At 42.1% G+C, this 19836-nt stretch overlaps 2 protein-coding genes across 28 annotated transcripts in view; one reads left to right on the top strand and one right to left on the bottom strand.

The window, feature by feature from the left end:
- Nucleotides 1-15348, bottom strand: part of Supt3h (SPT3 homolog, SAGA and STAGA complex component) — a 328341-nt gene extending 312993 nt beyond the window's left edge. For 3 of the 16 annotated variants that reach the window (XM_063267751.1, XM_063267746.1, XM_063267747.1), the window contains exon 1: nt 3420-3520. Coding sequence is in view for 12 of the 16 variants with exons in the window: in XM_008766906.4 (XP_008765128.2) it covers nt 3420-3520 (101 nt within the window). In the remaining 4 variants the exon portion in view is untranslated. The other 13 variants (XM_039084829.2, NM_001427435.1, XM_063267749.1 and 10 more) reach the window with 10 other exon arrangements.
- The window catches only part of Runx2 (RUNX family transcription factor 2), a 328971-nt gene that overhangs the window by 27604 nt on the left and 281531 nt on the right, over nt 1-19836 (top strand). The gene's annotated exons all lie outside the window — the stretch shown is intronic.

The raw sequence follows: 19836 nt of genomic DNA on the forward strand, positions 1-19836 counted from the left end.
CACACATGCACACACGCACACACATACACACACGCGCGCGCGCGCACACACACACACACACACACACACACGCACACAAAGTTTAAGTGACCAAATTACATTGAAATGGCCAGCTGTTAAACAACGCAACAGCATGTCTCCACTGTTGTAGATTTGGGGGTTGGGAGGAGGGTGCTCTCAGAATGACAGAAATGTACATCAGTCTAGCTTCCTTGGGGGAAAACTTAAAAGTTAGTACCAAAAAAACACATTAGACTGAAAAATTATTCTTCTTTGATTTTAAAGTAATAGATACCAATATTTTATTTCACATTTTTAACAATACTGGAAAACCTGGAAATAACAATAGGAGACTAATAAAGTGTAAGGACATACAAATTGTTCATAACATACTAAGAGGGGAGGCACACATTACAGAAGCACAATAGTGGCTACGTATTACTAAGAACCACTAAAAAAGAAAAACAAACAGAAAAGCTAGAGAGACGGCTCAGCAGTTAGGAGCACTGACTGCTCTTTCGGAGGACCCAGGTTAGATTCTCTGCACCTATCTAGCTCACAGTGTCTTTAACTCCAGTTACCGGTGATCCAGCACCCTCTTCTGCCTCCCTTTAGCATCAGGCCAGCAAATGGTACACAGACACACAGGTAGACAAACAGCCATACACACGGAATAGAATGAGAAGGAATCGGCTGCCACACAGTCACAGCCTGGTGTACAAGTTGCCCTTGGCCTTGGCACAGCTTACAGCAGATTGTCTGTGCCTCTGCCTGTGTGACTTTCTGCCTCCTTGGGCTTAGGTAACTGGGTAGCTGTTCTGTTTCTTTAAGGGATGTAGGGCTTTCCTCTGTTGGATAGGGCAACCACTCTGAATTAATGGAACTGGACAGCTTTTACTGTAATTCACAACTAGATACTTGTCAGCATTATCAACCCTTGGAAAAATACTAAGTTGTATTCCCCAGTTAGAGAGCCTGCAATCCAAAGGCAAACAACTTACTACTAGGTAGTTCATACGGAAAATGGCAGCTGCGGGACTGGAAAACAGCAAAACAAACACAGCAGCAGTGAGAATTGGAGTGAAATCCTCCCAGCATGTGGGGATTAAGTCTTCACTTCCTCATCTGAAAAATGCACACAACCACTGACTGCATGTCCTATACAGACTCCATTTGTATACAACCTAAAGCCTGAAGCTTTTAAAGTAAGAGGAAGTATCAGCAAGCTAAAAAGGATCCCCTCGTTTGGCTTTCGCTCCCTTTCTGAGGTGAAATTCGTGAGGGGAAAAACTCAGCCTCTCAATGCTGAATGTACTGTTAGGAGTGGCCGCTCCCTCAGGTCTGAAATGAAGGAAAGTGCACACTTGTTCCAGAGTCACAGCCAACAATAACCTTTACATTCTGAATCCAGCTTAGGGAGATCGCTAGCAAATATGTGTGCAAAAGTAGTTAATACAAAGTGCTGAATTTAGTTTTTCTTTTCTTTTTCCCAACACTCCTAAATGGCCTTAGGTCTATTAGATACAAATATTAGGCACCGCTACTCCAAAGTTCCTATTTTCTTTTTATACAGAGCTAGTTTTAGAGCTCAGAGGTCAACCTCCGCAAAAGCTAGACAGTAAATATCTTCAGCCTCATAGTCCACATGGTATTTGCCACAGACACCTAGCTCTACTGCATAGCACGGAGACAGCAGTGAGCAATGGCTATAAACAAAGGAGCATCCCGGAGGGTCAGGGAGCATCAGTCACTGAGCCAGTTACACAGTGTGCTGACTCATGCCGTGCACACCTGGTGCTCACCACTGACTTATATACTGTTTAAGCTCTATGAGATTAGCTTTAAAACACTTGACTATTTTTAAATGAATATTAGGAAAAAAGATCGAATAAAACTGTGGAAGAGTAATTATTGCTAAATTTGGATAAAGGATACATGGGGTTCATTATGCTATAATTTTAAGAATCTGAAAATATCCAAACTAACAGTTAAAAACCACTAAGTAAATCAATTTAGTGTCACAGAAAAGAACCATATTCATCCCCTTATCATAAAGTATACTTAATATTTTAAATATAATTAATGTACCATAATGTAGAACAGTGATAACAGAAAGCCCATCACACTATAATGAAAACTTAAAGTATATAAATATATAAGCTCTTAAAGTTTTCCATAATTCAAAATATAGGCAGGCTCACAAAATTCAGCTTCTGAATTAGTCCTTTTCCCCATCTTAGCAATCACGAAGTATTATCAGTTTTTAGTTTTAGAGCATAATTTTTATAAGGAAGAGATTATATTGCACACTTGAGTTTGCTAATTTTCAAAGGAAGACCTAAATTTTTTTTTAAACTCAGAGAACTCAGTATCTATAGATGACCTGTACAACCAAGGTTCTCAAAGGCCCTGATAATTAGAAAGCAGTCTGAGTTACTGTGATGGTAATGCTTTCTTTTTCCCCAAACTGGCTATGGTAATGTACTCCTTCACGAACACTGGAACGGGAGGAGAGGTGGGAGGGGGAGCTACATACAGTCAGCTCCAATCGGGATGTAAAGTTAACTAATTAATTAATTAGTTTTTTAAAAAATGCTTTCAAACTTAATAGTTTCTTTAAAGTATGTCTCCTGAGAAAGTATATGTGGTCAAACTTATCAAGATTGTGCTTTGAAGGATCACTACCACACAGAGTTAACTTGGTAAAAAGGCTATCTACACACACACACACACACACACACACACACACACACACACACACACAAACACACACACAAGAAAGGCATTTACACTTTCCACAGACACAGTCTTTTAGACTTCCTGATAAATCATTGGGAAAGAAGTGATGTTGCCTTGAGGTCTCTTCCTGTAAGATCCCTGTCTCCTGAAGCACTAAGAACTCAGTCCTTACATGGTTCCCTGTCTGCCACCCCTCCAGTTAAGAAGGTAGTCTCCCTTACTGCAATCTGACAATCACCTTCAGGGAGACTTCTTAAACAAATGTGCAATTCCTCAAAGATTCAACACATATGTGTGTTGTTGTAATTTTTTAATGCTTTGTGCTCCTTACAATAATCTGAAATGCAATGGTTCAAATACTATCAAAATTTAAAACTACTCTGAATCAGGCTCACAGATAGGACAATTAAAAAAAACTGCAAACTTCTCTGAAAACATTTTGACTACCCGAGAAAAGGAGAGCTAATAGTACTTAATCTTCAAATACAGTGCACAGCTCGAGCATTTTATCCAGTTCTCCCTGTCTTCCATGGAGCTATTTCCATGTTATGAGATTATTTTACTTTTTTTCTAAATACAGATTACATTAAGCTAAGGTTTATACGTTTGATTCCAACTTCCTTCTTCAACCCTGATCAGTTTAGAACAGCAACAGAAACACCGTGTAAAGGCAGACTCACATCATGCTCTGCAGCTCGGCGGCGAAGCTGATGGTCTTCCCAGCATTCCTTCCACTACTTGAAGTGGCAGTAGACATCGGGCTAGCTGCAGTATTATTCATCTAGATTAAGAGGAAAAATAAAACTTACACGCATGTTTAGCTATAAAAAGTACACGAAACAGGCAATTTTGAGTTACTTCAAAAAGTATAGAAACGTCCAAATTCCTGATTAATTTCAGTTTTGTGTGAGTACACTTTCCTTCTACTCAATGTCTTTATTCAAAAGAAAAGAAGTAGAGCGAGGAAAGTGCTCAGTGAGTTCAGGTATCAAGCTGGTGCCTATGTGACCACTACACATTCAGTACCTACGCTGTAGTCAGGAAGAGAACTGGAACACTTTAAACTACTTTGGCACAGTTCCAGAGTTCTCCAGAGTGTGGCACTCCACCCAAAGTCTCATTAGCGATTCTTCAGGGAGGGTCTGGTAGCCCCTTAACACACGCTCCCCCACTTTCATCCAGACCAATAAAAACAAAAGTCACTTAGGGAGCTGAAGAGTTGGCTGTGGGCACAGTACTATGCAAGCACAAGGACCCAAGTTCAGATCCCAGCACACCCATGAAAACTGGCTCAGCAGCAACTCTGTAAGCCAGCACTGGAGAACAGAGAGGCACGGTGATCCTGGCTGCTCTCCGGCAAGGAAGTTTAGCTGAGACAGAGAGCTCTAGGATCTGAGATGGCCTTGAGGATGACCTATCCTGCACTACTATAAAACGATGACAGAACTATTGCTATAGGAGGCCTGACACAGCATACGTAACCATTACTGGACACTGTAAGCACCTGGGACAGGATGGAGGACCGACTTTGAATAGTTTTCAAACAGAAATGCTGTTCTAAGACAACTGAATAATGCACACAAGTGACTAAACAAGACAATGTGCTATCACCCTCTGCCCTCCACACACATGCATGCACCAGATAGGAGTGTGCCCAGTCTCTCTCCTCTCCTTTTGGGAATACCAGGGAAGAGTATCACTACTGCACAATAAGTACACGATAAATATTACTTCCTATATTTAGGTAAACTACAGAATACCATCATTTCCCATAAGTTACAAATGAGAAACACTTTGTAAATTCTATGCACGAACATACAAACCTAGAGCATATGACAGAGCATGTGACAGGGGTACAGGCACAGTCTACTTGGTAAGGCAGCTTCTAGAGTTAGTGCTACACAAAGGCCTGGGCTGCTCACACCACTGCAGAAGCCAATTGCCGAACAGAATTTTCTATGGTGACATCTGACCTGAAGATGCTGAGTTGAGCACAGCCTATACTAACAGGAGACAGGAGACCTCAGCCTAGAAAGACCTTCCCAAGTAGAAGCTTTCAGCTCGATCCTGTGCATGGCTTCTCTGCAGACTATGGAAAACACTCTCCCACTCTGCACATCTCAAAGACAGAGCTCATTATCTCCTTGGGCATCTGTGTCACTGATTAGCTTTCCCCACACAGTTCCTGGCAAATCACACAATGTCTACATGGGGTGGCTGACTCCTGAGGCCCTCTGGCTGATGGCCAGACTCTCAGTAACAAAAGAAAACAGTTTCACCCGATTACTGTGAAAGATGTGAGAGGAAGTAAAAAAGAAAGTCTTGCCCAAAGACCTGATTTCAATGTTTGGCTTCAGGGGCCTGGGTTCGAGTCCCAGCTCTGCCACTTTGTAAGGTCTTTAGAGAGGTTGCTTCACTTCTCTTTGCTTCCATTATCCTGTCTTTAAAATGTGTACAGTGGTCCTACTTTTTAAAGACTATCAGGACAATTTAAAACAATCTTGACACAGTGAGTGCACAATAAATGTTAGCTATTAAATAAAGATCTTTAAAACACCCCTAGAGCTGACAAAAGGTTTATATCAATTTAGAATACCTTTACTTCAAAAATGCAAGTCTGAAAACAGGTTGTTTAATTAAGAGACTTCCAAAATTCAACAAATATTAAACATTTTATAAAGTCCTTTGACACCAACTGCCAGGCACGCTACCTAAAAATCCATCTCATCTTTAATACTCCCTGTACTCTAAGATGTACGAGAAGACAAGAAGTTAACTTGCTTCCCCTCCTGCTCTGCCACCACGGCCTTCTACAAACTCATCTTTCACACTTAGTTCCTTCTCCGTATGGCTGTCAAATTCACTTTCATAATATATCCTTTTAATCTGATCGAATGTGTGAAATATGATAAAAAGTCACCAAGGGAATCTAGATAAGGGTCACGCCTCAAGAACAGGACCCATGAAAGTATGCTACAGAAAAAAGCTACTGTCCTCAACTGCCTGAGATGGGCCATTTTTGAAAAGCTGATGACACAAAGATCTACAGCAAATAGCACCTTAATTATAGCATACTAAGTTTGCAGACATACTTATATGTGATTATGTCTAAAATACCCCAATACTCCTAGGACTTATGCTGAGTGTCCTAGGACCCAGGCTAGAATTAAAAAGGGGGGGAGGGGGGCACCAAGTATGAGCGCTCTGAAAGACAGGGAATACAAGGAAACTTCATTCAAACTGAACCTACAGCCAAACACATAAAAAAAACCTAATGCTAAGAAAGATTATCACTTTCCTTTAAGCCTAAATTTATTCTGATTTTCACAAAGACTTTTGAAATAATTACTATTTTTTATAAACAAAATAAGAAAGGAAACAGTCCTTTGTTCCATTTTGGTTTTGAGACAATCTCAAGTACTCCGAGATGGCAATGAACTTGGTAGGTAGCCTCCCTGCCTCCACCTCCTACACGCTGGGATTCCAGGCATGTGCCATGTGCCCTCAAACTCCAGCTTGAAACTGGAAAAAAAAAAAAAAAAAAACACCACACCCCCAGTCCATGACTAGGGGAAAACAAGAACCACAGATTTGTACAAACAGACCAGCAGAACAAAACACAGAACAAACAGTCTCCCCTTTCCAAGGACCTCTGTCAGGGTTCTCCAGGTTCCAACACAAAGCCTGGAGAAGTGTTAACCTCAAGGATAACGTATTAACATCAGCCTCTCAAAATCAGAATTTGAGTTGACCCATTTCACATTTGATATGTATGCCATTCTGTGGAATTATACTATGGCCAAAACTTTGTTTTTAAGTTTAATGCTAATGGAAGACGGGGGACTTAAAGTTTTACATAACTACTTTGTTTTATTCATGGGTACACTGTAGCTGTCTTCAGACTCACCAGAAGAGGGGGCCAGATTCCATTACAGATGGCTGTGAGCCACCATGTGGTTGCTGGGAATTGAACTCAGGGCCTCTGGAAGAGCAGAGTCTTAATCACTGAGCCATTTTAAGTGAGACACTGCTGAAACAATGTGTCCCTTTCTTCAGTTTCAAATCTGGTCACCTTGCTAACTCTCTAAAGGGGGCATATCTGATAGAGCCAGTTTATAGCAAGATAGGCCAGGCCCCAGCTTTGATGCCCAGCTTTTGTTCAGTTGTCTCCCCATTAGAAATGTTTCCTGTTGAGGGTATTTACTGGTAAGAGGTAAAGGGTCCACATCCAAATTCGTTACAAACATGATCAGCCTTTCCCAGACAAGTTACTTAATTTCTAAATCAAGCAGGTGAATAACATTTTTCTTGGCATGATGAGCTGATAGCTCATTAGACTCTCCAAAATAATTCTTTCCTGGACCCACATTTTGTTTGATGATTTAGATAATTACTTCTTTAGACATTAACTTCTTTACACATCAAAGTCCTATCATTCCAATGCTTTATTTCCTTTCTTCTAGACATTAAAAAAAAAAGTCTGTTAAAAGCAGAAGCACTCGCGTCAATTTTCACTAATAAGTACAGTTAACATGGAACTGAAAAACTACTGTAATCTTCTCAGTGGGTTAATGTCCTGCAGTTGTTTCGGCTTTCCTACGAGATGCAGCTGCTTGCCATACTTTACAAAATGAATTCAGATGTGCAGATCGAAACCCAGATCATTTCAGCATGCCAGTTTAAACATGGACTCCAGGAGAAAGTTCGTTTCTGATTACTACTGCGTTCACCAGATCACTAAACCAATAGCCAACGCTGTGCCACATCTGGAAATTCCCATTCCAGAAAATAAAAATTTATGTTTACTTCATTTAAACATATATGTGTGGATGTATATATGCATCCATGCACGCAAAATTCCTTTCATTGTAAAGTACTGCTACCAAACACAAAGGTTCTCATTGTGGTAAAGGGTAAAGATGGACATCCCAGAAGGAAATCGTGCAAAATGTCGCTGGGTGTCCATTAGAGAACACACTCTTGTTGACCACCTGACTGAGAAGACATTCATGAAAAATACTTTTCATTATATACCTCAAAGACTCTGAGTAGTTTCTGTATCCTAGAAGTAATATCAAAATCTGGGCTTAAGTCTAATGGCCAACATAATGGAAATGGCCATCTCTTCTACTATATCACTGTTGAGGGATTTAGTCCCATCTACAGTCTCAACTCTAATATGTCATAGCCTATCATCTCACAGAATATAAATATATTTTTATAATTTGTAATGTTTTGTAAAACCTAAAGTCAGAAAAAAAATCATAGGTGAGTCAACATTACTATATACTCCATTTTTGTTTTATTGCTAAAAAATCAAGTTACATCATAATCTAAATTACCACTGATATGAAGGTTGCCAAATGATCAATCACTACAAATGCAAAACCTCAAAAGGTGAAGAGTACTTATAAAATCTCTATAGCGTGCAGAATAATATGTTTTCTAGACATGAGCAAAACAGCGCCAGTGTTTTTGCCAGAATACAGTCCAGGTGGCAGCTACTAGTCCAATTCCTGACAGAGTCGTCTTTTCCATTAGAGATCTCATGAGCCAGGACATTAGTTTCTTTCACTTCAGCATCCCGGCCTTCCATACGGCCATCTTTTAGGCTCCGTTTAAACCAAGCACATCAGGCTTCCGCTTGAAGCTGCGCATATCCCAGCATAGCTACGGCAAGTTCTTAAGAGACTGGTTTACCATCCCAATGTCCAAGGGTTAGGTATCTGTAGCCTATAGCATTCAAGGGCTTCTCTAGACCAAAGGTCCAAACTTCCAAATTCCTTCTACAAAGCAGTTTCAAAGGCCTACAAGCCACATGGTCAGCCAGCCACAGCAAAAACCTCATTTCTCAAGTACCAATTTCCTCTCTTTCTTAATAGTATGACAAAATGCCTGGCAAAAGCAACTGAAGGAAGATTTATTTTGGCTCACAGTTAGAGGGGATCCAGTCAGTCATGATGGTGAGGTCATAATAGTAAATAGTCATGCTGATCCCCTGTCAGGAAGCTGCTCTTCCAGGTTTGTCATAATAACAGATAGTCACAGCGCGCCACGGTCAGGAAGCACATACAAATGAAAGCTGCTCTTCCAGGTTTTCTTCCTCCTTGTTTGGACTGAGTTTGGGACAACATCCTATAGGATGGTGCTACCCACATTCAGGTGGGCCTTCCCTCCTCAGTTAAAGTTCTTTGTAAACACCCTCAGAAACATAACCAGAATGGATCTTCTAAATTATTCTAAATCTAGTCCCACTGAAAATGAAACTCAAACATCACAACCAGATAATAATATCTTAGTGAATGTGAATTATTTTTATTCTAAGCTTCTGTCCCATACTGCATCCCTCCTCCACCAACTGGCAGGTAACTGCATCTCATGACACAGAAACAGAAACTTCTCATTGATTTATTTCCCTTCACTTTCTATAAAAAGTAATGTGTCTTCTATTCCCCCTTCTTACCATAAAGGCACTGGCAATGTCTTTTTTAAAGCCCAAACTATATGCATTATTTATACACAATTATTAGGCACTTACAAAAAGCCAAACATTTTTCTATGTCTAGAGGGAGGGAGGGAGGAAGGAGGGAGGGAGGGGAGGAGGGGGAGAGAGAGAGACAGACAGACAGACAGACAGAGACAGAGAGATGCATCACAGGTGAGGAGTAACACTCAACAACAATTTGAATTAGTGCTATAAAAACAAATTAAACATGGATTTCAACTACAAGATGACAATTAACCTAAGACCTGAAAAAAATGCAAGAGGTGGTGCTCATTAACCTCTTTGGAGAACAAGATCCTGAGACCACTGTGGGTAGAGTGGAGTGGGTAGAGGGTAAAAGCAATAGAAAGTAAGATCTGAGGGTCCCAAGAAGGAAGTATAGTACAATGACCTTGAAGGTAGGAGGTGAAATTTTACTGGATGATAATATGAAGCTGTTGAAGAACTTTTGAACGTGTGGATTGTTTTTGTTTTCTTTTTTTTTTTTTTTTTTTAAGGTAGCCATAGTGAGATTTCTCTATAAGCAAGGGTGTGACCCAGGGAAACAGAAGCTGCGGAAATTGTTTGTCAGTGGTTCTGATTAGACAAGAGATGACAGCATTTTTGATTATGGTAGCAAGTGGAGATTAGGACATATTCAGAATGCAGAGATAACTTGCAGGTGTAGACACTGGGTATGTGAGAAGAAGAAAATGATACTGAGGCTGGGAACCCTGGAAACTAATTAAAAATACCACCATTGGGGCTGGGGATTTAGCTCAGTGGTAGAGCGCTTACCTAGGAAGCACAAGGCCCTGGGTTCGGTCCCCAGCTCCGAAAAAAAGAACCAAAAAAAAAAAAAAAAAAAAAATACCACCATCGCTAGGAAGCAGAAGGGTGGGAATGAGAAAAAAACTACTTCAGTTAACACCATATAAAGAGAACTATTAGACCCTCAAGAGGAGGGTGTCCTACAAAGCTTTGTGCGAAGTGTTAAAAGGAGTGAGATGTTGCAAGGCTGACAAATTCATGTCTTGAATGCTGTAGTGAGGGAGCTGGGTTGGTTTGATTTGGTTTGGCTTGCCTTGGTTTGGCGACAATGTCTTGCTTTATAGCACAAGCTGGCCTTGAAATTCCTATGTAGCTCAGGCTAGCCTCAAGCTTCCAATCCTACTTCTGCCTCTTAACTGCAGAGATGATAGGCATGTATCGCCACACCTGACTGAACATGTCCACTTTATTTAAAGGCCTAACTAACCAATATACCAGAAGCTATGAGGATCAACTGACCTCTCAGGTCTGCCATCTTTCAGGAATAGCATCTGTCTGTCTCACAAAGGTGTTCTAAGGAGCACAATGCAATGGGGATTCACAAAATATATTTCGACTTAAAATAAGAAATTTTTACAGAATGGGAGAGACCTATTGCTCAATCACAGAGCACTTGCCTTAAATACATGAGTCATGAGGTTGAACTCCCAGCAATGTGGACACACACACGTACACACGCACACACACACAAAATAACAAGACATTTCCATATCCTTGTTGGCCAATCACGAACAGTTACCATTAACTCACAGACATCAGAGCTCTCTGCTACACAGACATGGGAGAATCTATTACATGTTTTTGTCCTTACTGGTGAACGCTGCGGCCAATGCACTTTGCCAACATCAAAGAAGGCTGTGTTTATTTAAAAGCGGGTGATCAACGATAGTTGTTTTTCAAGTGTGTTGGGAATCTGACCATTATGTAACAATCCTAATAGTGACTTAACACTAAACAAGACTTTCTCTCTCTCTCTCTTTTTTAATGAGTGGATACTTTTATGCATAACAATTCTTTTCTAGTCTAGAATTGTGCTTTAGAAATAGTCAACCTTAGGAGAAATCTGACGTCAGCTAGTATTAAACATGTACAAGTCAACAAGTATCTGATGGGGTTAAAGCACTATGTGGCTCATGGCAAGAGATAAAGAATTGATGGTTTGGGGCTTTTGCTGTAATAGCTCACATTTTTTTTTTCCCACAATCACCTTACCAGGCCAGAATTTCCCCGCCACTGATGGAGAAACTAAAAATACTAGTTAAAGGTCTAATTTTATTTTATTTTTTTAATGTAAAGCTAGAGAGATGGCTCAGTGGTTAAGGAAACACAGTACTCTTCCAGAGGACCCAGAGCCCACATTAAAGGTTCACAAGTTCCTATAACTCTAGTTCCAGGAGGACCCAACGCCTCTGGCCTCTGCTGGAACCCACACAGCGATGTGTGTATGTTCATAATTAAAACAAATCCTTTACAAAAAGGAAAAAAAGGAGAGCTTTGATTCCAAGTAGCTGACAACTTGACTATGTAGACACATATCTTAACTAAGATCATCAAACAAAAACAATGCCTATAGTATTCATTTGTAAAAGATGCCTATCTATTGATACTCTAAGAGTTACAACCATTGCAGTCAGAGGCTGACATGGTCATTATGTCATCTCAAAAACTAGTAACTGCAAATGCTTTGTTCAGATATTCTTTGTTTAAAAGAAAACCGCAGGCACATGGCTAATCAACAGGCAAAGACTGAAAGACATGAACTGGAGGGAGGGACCAACGGATGTGAGCAGGCTTCAGACTGCAGTGTGAACATCACCAATTTCACCCAAATCCCTCATTTTTCAGGTGAGGAAAGTGCAGCCCAGAGGGGTTTCTTGAACTGCCCAAAGGCACACCACTATTTAGTAACACAAGCTGGGACTAACACTGAGGTCCGTCCTGAATCCTCTCTATACGAGGGACATACAAATAAAACAGGGTCATAATTCACTCACAAGACCTCCACAAGGTGTCTGTCACAGTGAACTTTGTTGGGAACTATCTGCTTATACCCACCCACAGTGGAGCAGGAAAGAGCTGGGCTCTGGAGTTCAAACACAGGCTCTAAGGCTTATCATGCGACCTTGGACAATGCATGCCACCTCTCTTCCTCAGTTCCTCTAGCATAGAAACTTAAAATACTTCTCTTCACGAAATAATGACTAAGCAAGATCTGGTGCACACAAAGAGCTCTGTTCTCGTGAGACACGACAGTGAGCATAAGCAAGGCACAGCTCTTTAAAGACATTTCAGGGTTCTCCGTAAGCAAGCTCAGAAAAGGAAGCTTATGTGTGGGGTAGTCTTTCCAAGACTAAGCTAGCAGGACCACAGGAGACATCTAGGGCTCAGTGGCAAAGCTGATGACATTTGAAATAGCAAATAAAATAGTTCAACCTCCTTGGTTAATATGAATTCAGTCAACACAATAATGCAATGGCTGAATTCTTTCTCCTACTGTTAGGGAACTGTAAGCAAAATCAGTGATAATACATGAAAAGCAAGGTTCTGGTTGATTTACTATCTGACCTCACCAAAAATAACATTTTCAACAGGAACACTCAATCTTCTGATCTTACTGTACTGGCATATTTGTAGCCCCTTACACCAAAGGACTTTTTTTTTCTTCCCCAAAGAGAACCAACAATCATACTACCCATGACATCTATACAACATAAAAGGTTAAACTGACAGTGGCTAAAGTAACCAAGTCACTCTCTGGCCTTACTCCAGATATGGCTTAAATAAAGGCAACAGCATGGACCTCGTCGCTGTTTTCAACAAGTGTATTTTGGAGACTGTAAAATAGCTAATCATTCCAAGACTATATTAAGAATTTTGACTAGCCTACAACATGGCAGGGGGAGAGGCATGCTAGCACTGTCTAAACTGGAACATGTTTGATCATATGAAAGGAGCTCTAGTACTAAAGTAGGCTAGAGCATGACCATCCCAGAAAAATTAAGATAGCCAGTCTACTTAAGACTAGCTCAGTGTGATCTGCATGCCATGAACTATTCTCTGTATATGACGTAACTCATAAGCTTCAAGCTGCCATTCCAGAACCAACGATTATCTTCAGCCTTGAGGACAAGGCCAATATTTTACAAATATCAGGCAGAAGTTCTGGGTACAATCTACCATGAGAGTTTTGTTTTGGGTTTCTTTTCCCCGCCTTATGGCTTATTTTCAAGGCCTGAGCGCATAGCTTAGTAAGCATCCACTTAGGATGTGGGAGGGCCTGGGTTCAACCTCCAGCACAGAAAGGGAAGAAGGAGGGAAGAGGGCAAGAGAAAGGCAAGGAGGGGGAAAGTTTTATTTTCAAGATTTACAAAAACTCAGATGAAAACAGTTGGGCATATGTCAAAGAAAGTGGCCTCATGACACATTGATCTCCAAATTTCACTTTTCTCTTTGGAAGTTTAAATATGGATACTAAGGTGATTTCAAAAAGTGCTCAAAGGCTACTATTATAATTTATTAAACTGCTTTATAATACAAAAAGTTAAGGTGGAATCTCCAGTTTTTAAGTGGGGGGAAACTACAACAATAAAAAAAGAGTTCAGTTTTTTTTCTAAGAACTAACCAAATGGTCACCACAGATAATTAAAGAAAAGTCTAGTTAGCACTGCTGTCTTTCCAACCAAATCTGGCATTAGCTTTAGAACCAGAGAGTCAGAGTATTTTTCTTTGATTTGCCAAGCTGTAAATAAATACTAGCAGATCTATGCTTTGAACGAAAGGCATTATTGGAATATAATTATGATTCCTTAAACCGTAAATATCCCAAAAGCAGGCCTCTTTGGCTTAAAACTCAACTAAATAAAAACTGTAACCAGCTCTCCATTTTTTTTCAAACATGTGGAGTCTCATATAATAACCACCATGCATGTGTCTACTTACATGGTAATTAATTTGCTAACCAATTAAAAATCAAGCTCATCAGTGACAACAGTCACATTTCAAGTGCTCAAGAGTCACCTGCACCTGGTGGGTACCATATTGGTAGCCCACAGTGTATAGCATTTCCAGCTTGGCAAAAAGTTCCCTAGGGCAGTGCAAGGGGAGAAGGATGGGAAACTTGGAATAGCATGGTTAAGTGTGGTCTAGTTGTACAAAGCATTATCTAGAAACTGTCCCTTAGTAATCAAATCCCGCCTCTGTGGAACACACAGAAATTCTACCAGTTGTTTCTTTCTTTAAGTAAATCTTTTAACAGTGAACTGCTCCTCACAAATACTGAAAACCCAGGTCTTATTCCAGATAAATATGTACCCGTTTCTTCCTGAGTTTCTACTAACTCCAGGGAAGCTAATTTTAATCGGGGTGTACATTAACAACACTGTTACCGGAATCATTATGTCTGAATATCAAATATATTCCACTATCCCTATAACTCTTACCACTTGTCACATCAACTGTCCTGACTTTCTATAGAGAAGGCAAGATGACAATTCCCTTAACTTGGAGCTCATCACAGCTGAGCTTTTAGCACACAGATCTTCTCCCATAAACCTGAGTTTAGAACTAGGCTGTGATGATGATCCCCATGTGCACACCACAACACCAACTAAATAATTTATTTCCCCAGGGGTCCCAGAGGCGAGCTCTGACAGCAGCGTCTCTGCGTCCCCCGTCCCTCAGCCGGCACACTACATTTCCTTCCATTAACACTACCTAGCTTCCAAGAAGTAGAGCTGCCTTCTTGAGGGACTCCCCACCCATCTGGGTGACACGCGAAACAGTGCCTCTCCGCCTGGCCCCGAGGCTCCCCTCACCTCACGCCCACGGACGACGGGGAGGAGCCAGGGTGCACCCAACGCTCGGCGGCCTGCAACCGGCTGGGCCCGCACCCCGGGGCCAGATCTTTGGCTGCCACGTCCCTGACGTCCCCATGACCTCGCCCCACTCCCCTCCGCCCCCACGCGCCCCACAACCTCTGCTTAAGACACGTGGAGGCACGGCTGCGCGTCCCGCGTGGAGAATGAGAGGGGACAGAGATGGCGCGGTGTCTGCGGCGGCGGCCCCGGGACACGACGGGCAGGGGGGCAGGGAGTGGGGGCAAAGATTGTAGAAAGGGAAAAGGTGACTGAGCTAGGCTAGAAGGGGGGGTAAGATGGCGAGAGTGCCACTATGAGGGGCGGGGCAGGGGTAGTGAAGCCTGAGGTGACTAGAGGGAAGGACCAACCTGTGCGGCGAGAGCGCATGCGCACCGGGCTAGACAGCGCGCGCGGTCGCGGGACTGCGCCTTCCACTTCCGCCACACTCCGGGGGCGGGACTTCGCCCTCCCGCCATGGCGGACCGAGCGGCGCGTATCCATGCGGCGGAGCCTAGAGCGGTAGTTGCGATGGGTAGAGTAAGGGATTGGGCTGAGGAACCCGGTTTACCCTGTGCAGACTCTGCAGCCTGTAGGAGTGAGCCCGAGGGGCTAGGAATTCTTCAGAGTCGGTGACCTGCACTGGGAGATTATCCATGCAAGCGTCTCTTTAGGGGTCGGTCGGTCGGGTTATCAGAATTGCTTCGAATGACAAAGGGACGCAGAGTTCCGAAAGACCTGAACCTCAGAGAAGCACTGTGTGGGGACTCAGCCCGTTTGGGGACTTGGAAACACCAGCTTCCTTCCACCCCACCTACCCCTACCCGCCCTTGCGCAAAATCAAAAGCCTGTGACAACTGATCCGCAAAGTTTTCCCCAGTTCGTTTCTACTAATTAGAATTACTTTAAAAAGCATGCTTTGGTTGATAACTTTCACTATTGAGGAGGCTTTAAAAATAAGCAGTGGTGCTTTTTCCTAAGGATTTTGGCCTGCTCCTCATTTTGAAATCTTGTACCACCAGTATTGTATGTATGACCTGGCTTCCCGTGTTTGATGGTTGCAGGTGTAGTTCTTTAAAGCACTCAAGACAATGGTGTGCGATGCTTTCACTCTTCAGCTGTTTAGGAAAGAAAACATCCATTATCCTGCCACCTCAAATATTTATATTATATTATTACTATATTATTTATATTATTCACTGTCTTAGTAAAGATTTTACCGCTGTGAATAGACACCATGACCAAGGCAACTCTTATAAAGACAACATTTAATTGGGTCTGCCTTACAGGTTCAGAAGTTCAGTCCATTATCATCAAGGCAGGAACATGGCAGCATCCAGGCAGGCATGGTGCTGGAGGAGCTGAGAGTTCTACAACTTCATCTGAAGGCTGCTAGCAGAATACTAGCTTCCAGGCAGCTAGGTAGAGGGTCTTAAAGCCCACTCCCTACTCCAACAAGGCCATACTTACTCCAACAGGGCCACACCTTCTAATAATGCCACTTGCGCTGAGACAAGCATATACAAACCATCACATTCACCTTTCCCGGGTCTTTTCAAGCACTCTGTCTCCATTAATGCCTTGCCTATGAATGTATTATGACTTCTGAAATAATCCTAGCGTCTTGTTTAGTGTCTTTAAAACAGCCATTCATCTGATTATCTCCTCTTTGGATTGCAGTTGTCTTGTGCTTAGTTCTCTCTAACTACCAGACACTTCGATATTTGCCAAATCCACTTCCAAGAGTGTATTTAGGATGTGGAGGTTCAACATGAAGTGTAAGAAGATCCAGGCTTACTCTGTCCTAGGCAGAAAGTAGCTAAGAACTGCCATTCCCTCCTTAAAAAGTAAACTTAGATTATATATACAATAGGTGAAAAGACTTTTTTTAGTATATTGCAAAATAAGAGATTAGGCTGAGTATGTAATCTCAGCATTGGAGAAGTCAAGGTCAGCCTTGATGACACAGTGATTTTAAGACCAGCCTGAGCTGTCTTAAAATAAGAAAGAAAAATAAGTAAACTGCTGTGGAAACAGGAGACAGACTATCCAAAGAAATAAAATCCCATGCGGATCATTTTTATTAAAATCATTAAATCGCACAGGCATTTCATCTCCAGAGAGAAATACTAGATCTCACTCGCTAACAAATTATAGCTGTTAGGTCCAAAAGAAACTTGGAACAAATGGCTATCTGGTGCCTATTCCTCGGTGTCACAAGAATCTGTGGCTCGTCTCAGCTCTGCTCATCCTGTCTCCGACCCTAAACCTTTCCAGCTCATGGGCTTCCCTCACCCAGCATCCTAATAACCCTGCCTACATTTCAGCTATGCACCCTCTTTACCCCTCCCCCTCTCTTGCCTCTCTCTAGGTCTCCGTGGCACAGATTCTCTTAGTCTTCCTCTCTTGCTCTCCCCAGTTCTCCTTCCATTGCCACATCCAGTCCGCTGGCCATGTTCAGTCCGCTGCTTTCTCTCTCTGCTCTGGACTCTCCCAGATGCCTCTGGCTGTACTCTTCCTCATACAACAAAAACCTTCCCCTCACCCATGCCCTGGAGCAGGCGTGCCCTGCATTTGTACAATAACAAAGCCAGAAACGAAGCTCTTGCTGAAGTTGAAGCTCTGGAGACCATTAGCTCTCAGAAAAAGAAATGATTTCTGACTCGGGTGGGGAGATACAACTTGAGGCCAAGTCACATCACACCAAAAAGGAAGAAGTGTGGCCCACCTCTAAGGCCTATTTTCAATGACAAAAGAAAGAAGCCCTCATTCTAAAAAGCACAACAGAAGCCTTAGCTAATAGGGGACATCTCTGTGGGGAAGCCACTTCTTCTCATAGGGGAAGTTTACTTCAAATGACCTACCAGTTTTTGCTCTTGTAATCCATGATTTTAAATTGTTAGGGCAACTATGAGAGTCTCACTGTGGAAAAACTTCCTTGGGCAAGACTGCACACTCTTCAGAATCGTATACACATTTGTTGCTCTATTCAACTGCTTTCCTGACACGGAGAACTATTTTTTGTGTTACAATCTCAAAAGCAACCTTACTTTACCTTTTAGACTAAATACTTCCCAGCAAGTTTCTTAACATCACTGAGCTTCCATTTTTATATCTATAGGATGAGGCCTTAAACCGTTTGAGCGCAAACCGAGCTGCCTAAAAGTTTATGCTCCTTTAAAATAGGAAATCCCAAAAGGTAGGTCCGAACGCTGCACAGAATAAGTTTAACACGTTCGCTTTCAAAACGTAGGCGAATATAAAGAGCCCTTACTTTAGGTACGTGAAGATGTCTAACTTACTCTATAAATTCCAAAAGAAATCACTATGAACATGAAGAAAGTAATTCACTGATACATTAGGAAAAGAGACGATCGTATTTGAGCATAATCAACCTGGCTTCTCCTGCCTTCCAATTGCATTCATATATTTCAAAGCAGAAAAAGCAACATATTGATGAGACATGTTCAAAGCTACAATACTTGACAGCTTTTACAACTGAAATCATGGGGGCTGCAGTGGTGGCTCAGCAGCTAAGAGCTCCTGTTTGAAAAGGATCCAAGTTCGGTTCCCACCTCTCTCAGGCTGGCTCACAACCACCCATCCATAACTCCAACGCCAGAGTATTTTACATCCTCTTCTGGCGTCCAAGAGCACCAGGTATATATGTGCGGTGCACATATTTCCAGGCATCCAAAACACTCATAAAATAATCTAAATTAATCTAAAACCAAAAACTAATCATCATCATCATCCTCTTAGGGACTTTTCCTTGTTACCCAGGCTTAACAAACCAGCCTCTTTTAAGACTAGTGCTTGGCCACTGAGACAACAACCGTGATTTTTGAGAGTCAAACTAGGAAGGGAATCTTAAAACATCCGACTTTCAAAGAGCGCTGGAAATCTCCAGGCAAATGGGAACTTACTCCCATGGAATCCAGGGTCTGATACTCTCCTAGAAGCAAACAGCTTTCACTTTGCAACAGATAGCCAGATTACCATGTGTCTGACACACCCTAGAAGCTGCTGAAAGGACAGATAGCCAGGCCATAGTCAGGCTTATATCCCAGTAGGAGAAATCCAATTAACGACAAAATAAATAGCTACATTCTATAGTACATGTGAGGCAGCGGGTGTTACCAGGAAGGGAAAAAATGTAAACCAGAAGGATATGGGATGAGGGAGTTGTCACTGAAAACTGGCAATTCGGGGCCAGAGAGACTGAGAAAGTGCTTCTGGGACATGGAGGTTCAGAAGGCAAAGCAGATTTGTACAATGCCTGAAGGGCCAGGCTGAGTCAAGTCCCTGAGGCAGGACAGGTCTGGTTAGGCGGGAGATCTACCCAAAGGGCATGAGCTGAAGAGTTACCCAGAAAGATGATATGCTTCGAGGTCAGAGAAGGACAAGGAGAGCCTAAAGGAGAGCTGACAGCTAGACCTCAGTACCAAAGCCTTCAGAGGACCGGCACACTCAAAGCACAACAAAGGTATGCTTTGCTTTGTTTTCAAGAAAAGGTGAGGAAGTCTAAGTCTCTCTTCATCCAAAGTAAGGAAAGGACAAAAGTAAAGTCTCGGGAGGGGGACATTAGTACCTGAAAATAGGATGGATGGAGTATTCGGGTGGAGCCCGGTATACAGAACGTCCAGTTCTTCGGTGCGTTTCGGCGGAAGTATTGAGATGTGAAATTGCATGTATTTTTGGCGAATTATTCAAATAACTGCTTTCCTCTTCTATTACACATGGAAACGGAGCCAGAAATTAATTGGTGCCATGTGCAATAAACCACAGCGTGGCTCACGCAACCTGCGCTTCCTGCTTTACACCCTGAAGCTGGACGCAATAAGCCGATTTTGACTAAGTAGCGCTCAGATCAAGTGTTAAGTGATGATCAAAGGACGTAAAAAAAAAAAGCCTTAATTTCTAGCATTC

This window comes from Rattus norvegicus, chromosome 9, assembly GCF_036323735.1.
Source record: "Rattus norvegicus strain BN/NHsdMcwi chromosome 9, GRCr8, whole genome shotgun sequence".
Classification (NCBI taxonomy): Eukaryota; Metazoa; Chordata; class Mammalia; order Rodentia; family Muridae; genus Rattus; species Rattus norvegicus.